Here is a 5582-nt window from a genome sequence, read left to right as displayed (position 1 = left end):
CGCTGAGCAGCTGCCTATATATATGAATAATGTACCTAGCAAATAGCAACAACCAACCCAAAGCTCTAAGGAGCTTGATCCACATGGAATAGTGGTGGATGATTTTATACATACCTGTTTGCCTGATGTCCATCCCAATCATGTAACTAATTATTTGGTAGCCTCTAGTTCTTGTTGGTCTTATCTCACGCCTAACTTCTAATCCTTGTACACAATCTGACATTTGAGCTGGCTCAGTTGGCCAGAAACACTCCTCCTTTAACAGAAACTCTGGCCCTTTTCTCCACCTTTCGGACTACTTGGAACGTGTTGCATCGTCTGCTGGGTTCCACTCAGAGTTAACATACCTCCACTCTTTCTTATCACTGCCCTCCCTTATCATAGAAACACGGTTTGCCACAAATGTCTGGTATCTGGCCTGATCATCCCTAATATATCGCAAGACAGTTGTTGAGTCGGTCCAATAACAGACCCCATCTACCCTGAAATCTATCATGGTCAGAATAGTGCTTCCAAGTCTTATGGCCAGTACCGCTGCACTAAGCTCTAGGCGGGGCACTGAAACAGGCTTCAGTGGTGCTACCCTTGCCTTTCCCATGATGAATCTGCAAGATGCATTTCCCCACGGATCCGATACCCGCAAGTATGCCACTATTCCTAAAGCCATGACGCTTGCATCTGAGAACAAATGCAACTGTACTAGGGTGGCTGATTCCCATGGAATAACCTTCAGGCTTCTTGGCACACTTATCCCGCTGGTCTGGCTCACCTTCTTTGCCCATGCCTTGATGCGGTCCGTAGTGTCAGAGTCCAATTCCATGTCCCAGGCTATCTTTAATCAGCAGAGGTCCTGCATGATGACCCTACCCTCGATTAAAACTGGCTCCAATATACCAAGTGGAACTGATACTAGCTCTGCTCGGACACCCAATTCATCAGTGGCCAAGTCCCACTGTACTCCCAAAGCCTTTGTCTTATGTGACTCTGATCCATCTATAAGCTCTGAGGTGCTCCTACTGTACCACTCCTTCGGGATGGATGACATAGCCTCCACACAAGGGCTAATCAACTATTCGAAGAAAATTTGTCAAACAAGAAGAGTAAGATGAAACAAAAATTTTGTCGGATTTCCATTTTTGATGTTTAACTAAAAAAAAGGGGGTGGGGTGACATTAAAATTAATATTTTCCTGTCATGGTAAGACAATGAAACAATTTCCAATAGATTTAGTAGATTTGAGAACAAAGCCGTCAGAAGGATATTGGGAGTTGAATGGCAGGACATTATTAGAAATAAAACTATATTAGAGATTACTCGAGTGCCATATGTTGATGAGATCATGATGAGGGGTAGATGGAAATGGTTCGGGCATGCTATCTGCACTCCCCAAGAAATTAGTTAACCATGCTATCAGCTGGGATCCAAAAGCCACTAGAAGAGTTGGAAGACCCAGGGCTACATGACTGAGAACTATGAAGCGCGAAGTAGGAGATGATGAATAGAGAAGTATTGAATTAAAAGTTCAAGGTAGAGACGAGTGGCGAAATCTAACCGATGCCCTTTGTGTTAATAGGTTTAGGAGGAGATGATGATGTCGTTGAATATTTTCGAGAACAACATTCCCAAACACATGAAAAAGATTCCTCGTTTTGGTTTCCAGTTACTCCGTTTTATATGAGTCATTAAACAAGGATATAGAGAAACACACACTAAAGAGTAAAATAGCTCTTCAAATACGCTTGACTGTTTCGCATTGCTAATTTTTTCGGGGGAAAAATCGCGAGAAAAACGATGGAGTAAATATCTCTTTAATTCAATATTTCGTAGATCAAAGCCAGAGAAACGTGTTGGGGATATTCGAATATTTACATTAGACTTCAAAGCACCTGACAATATTTTTTTAATGTTGTTACTGTTCTTAAAATATTTAATTTTTCCATGTTTCCTTTCCTCGCTGGGCTATTTTCCCTGTTGGGGCCCCTGGGCTTATAGAATTCTGCTTTTCCAACTAGGGTTGTAGTTGAGCAAGTAATAATAATATAAATGATAATAATGACAACAACAACAACAATAATAATAATAATAATGATAATAATAATGATAATAATAATAATAATAATAATAATAATAATAATAATAATAATAATAATAATAATAATAATACTCACTGCATCAAACCAGGATGCAGTTGATTTAGGCATTATATATATATATATATATATATATATATATATATATATATATATATATATATATATATACAGTATATATATATATATATATATATATATACACATGTATATATATACATATATATAGTATATATATATATATATATATATATATATATATATATATCTATATATATATCTATATATGTATATCTATATATATACATATATATATATATATATATATATATATATATATATATATATAGCTATATATATACACACACACATATATATATATATATATATATATATATATATACATATATATATATATATATATATATGTATATATATATACACATACTTATACATATACCTATATATATATATAATATATATATACATACATATATAAATATATATATATATATATATATATATTTATATATGTATGTATATATATATATTATATATATATAGGTATATGTATAAGTATGTGTATATATATATACATATATATATATATATATATATGTATATATATATATATATGTGTGTGTATATATATAGCTATATATATATATATATATATATATATATGTATATATATAGATATACATATATAGATATATATATAGATATATATATATATATATATATATATATATATATATGTATATATATATATATACTATATATATGTATATATATACATGTGTATATAGAGCAATTTAGGCAATTTGTGGGATATTGTTATTTCCCAGTGGTACCCGCTACGCGTGACAGGAAATATATATATATATATATATATATATATATATATATATATATATATATATATATATATATATATATATATTTCCTGTCACGCGTAGCGGGTACCACTGGGAATTAACAATATCCCACAAATTGCCTAAATTGCTCTACAGTAGTTCGGAAAGGGGGAGGGGTTGAAGGCTTTGAATCTGTGCGTGTTAGTGTGTTTGCAAATCTATTTACATATTCCTCTGTCATTTTATACGGGGCGCGTAAACTAGTATATATGTATTTATATGTGCGTATTTATGTATATGAGATATGCGTGATGTATGTTTTTACTTATGCATGCTTGTGTTTGTAATAAGTATGTCTTGCAGATTCTCCATCACAAATAGGAGGAAATATTGGTAATCAAAATTAATATAGTATATAGCATCGATGTTTTCCCCTCTCTTATAAATGAAAAATCCTTCCCCCCTTATAAATAAATTAGCCTTCAATAACATACGGGAATGTGGGAAATTTAGAAATGCCTCTGCAATAAATTGGAGAATAACAGAAATGCAAACCATTTAATATTTTCATTTAATGAGCAAAAAACCAGTTAGGGTTTGCCAATTGCCAGTTTAAAAAATTTGGTTTTTGAATGTTCTTGATAGTTTATATTTGATTAATCAAAACAATTTCAGATTCTTGCCAAAGGATTGATACTCGGAGTAATTTTTCCTAATTCTGTTTAATATTTATGTTTATAATGATATTGATTTGCTAATCTTCCATCGTGTATTTTTATGGTTAAGGGAAACTTATTCATCATATATGAGAAAAATAATTTTGTATTATTTACTAGCATCCAAGTTGGTTTTTTTTGCGGAGTGGGGGGGCTGGGTTATTATCTTCAATTTTAGTTATTTTCTTTAGGTTCGTTTTACTAATTTCTATAATTATTTTTATGGCCGTGAAAGAGACTAATTTAAGCTAAATATAATGGATCTACTTTAACTTCAACTGATAAGTGCATGACCACTGTATTAATGATCCCTTGCATGCGATAGGAAATCATAATTGTAGAGGGGGTCTATTGGGGTAATTATGTTTGAGAGAGAGAGAGAGAGAGAGAGAGAGAGAGAGAGAGAGAGAGAGAGAGAGAGAGAGAGAAGATCAGTTTCTATTAAGGATAAAAATGTCTGCAATTGGAAATCAAATTATTGATTGCTTTTAATGGGATATTCATGATAGAGAGGTGGAATAAAAAACGACTCCCTCTCTCTTTCCCAGTGGCGTCGAAAATGCCTTATTTAATTTCCCTGGACAATTCCTCACAGTTTCTTTTCTCATCTGTCGCCGGAGCCATCCTCTTCATAGCTCCCTTTCCCAATCTGCTTCATTTCGACTCGAAACAAGTTTTCCCTTCTCAGGTGTGTTTCCACTCCGACGGGGAATAGCCGCCTCTGCCTCTGTTGCGACACTCATAACGTATTCCTCTCTCAACTGCGAAGGTTAAAATTGCTGTAAAGGGAGATAGAATCTTAAACTGTTCCCGGATCCGTATGAATTGTGAGTCATGTGTATGCCAGGCCTCGTCAGCCCAGGCTTTCAGAGGCTGGAGCCATTATTGCGTGGAATCAGAAACAGAAAATGTGTGTATATGAATTTCGGTAGAGGAGAGGTTTGGGTGTAGGGGTTATGGAAATGAATTTGACTTGAGGGATTTTTTTTTTTAATTTCAGTTACACACACTTATATATAAATATATATATATATATATATATATATATATATATTTATATATATATGTTTATATATATATATATATATATATATATATATATATATATATATATATATATTGAGCATTTTTGAATGATTAATACGGAAGCCAAGCCATACGTTTATTACAATATATCTATTCGTTACTCCAATTTTCACACACAAAAGAGAACTTGGTGAATTATAGAGAGGCACTGAATAAGAAATGGAGGCTTAAAGTCGAGCAGCAAACATATTTAACCTGACTATTCTTTACTTTCCTTTTTCCTTCTGCTTTTGCTCCTCTGTGTAATATTGTAACCATGAATAGAGATTGTTTTTATTACTAGTATTATGATTATTATTAGTAAAACTAGAAGCTAGATCATCAAGGCCAAGAATACTGGAAGCCTAAAGATACCAAAACAGTTTTTATTCTTATAAAATTCTGTCAGGTCTTCAGTAAAACGATCAATATCATGGATTATGATGTTAACCAACTACTTAACATATTACTACTATAATTAAGTTTTGGGTAATGCCATAACCTCTGTACCATATTTTTACACTGTCTTGGTTTAGAGTTCTTTCCCTTGAGGGTACAGTCATGCACATTATTCTGTCTTGATTCTTCATTTCCTTTCTCACAGGGTAATAATAGTAATAATAATAATAATAATAATAATAATAATGACTGTCTAAATCCATACACAAGAAAATTATTTCATTGTTCGAGGAAAAAAGCACAAAAATTAAGAAATTGTGGTTGGTAGTTTCCATAGTATAAAATAAACTAAAAATGCAGAAACGTTCATATAAAACCGGAATAAAAAAATCACATCTCTTGAAAAAGAAACTTCCCCTGGATAAAATCAAACATAAAATTGTATATTTAAAATA

General features: G+C 32.3%; 1 protein-coding gene across 1 annotated transcript; it reads right to left on the bottom strand.

The window, feature by feature from the left end:
- Nucleotides 1-295: 295 nt before the first annotated feature.
- Nucleotides 296-820, bottom strand: LOC137649279 (uncharacterized). The gene has a single exon (XM_068382265.1). It carries the CDS (start codon nt 818-820, stop codon nt 296-298), a length of 525 nt encoding a protein of 174 aa, XP_068238366.1.
- Nucleotides 821-5582: the final 4762 nt, after the last annotated feature.

This window comes from Palaemon carinicauda, chromosome 11 (assembly GCF_036898095.1).
Source record: "Palaemon carinicauda isolate YSFRI2023 chromosome 11, ASM3689809v2, whole genome shotgun sequence".
Lineage (NCBI taxonomy): Eukaryota > Metazoa > Arthropoda > Malacostraca > Decapoda > Palaemonidae > Palaemon > Palaemon carinicauda.
This window is presented reverse-complemented; position numbering and strand designations above follow the sequence as displayed.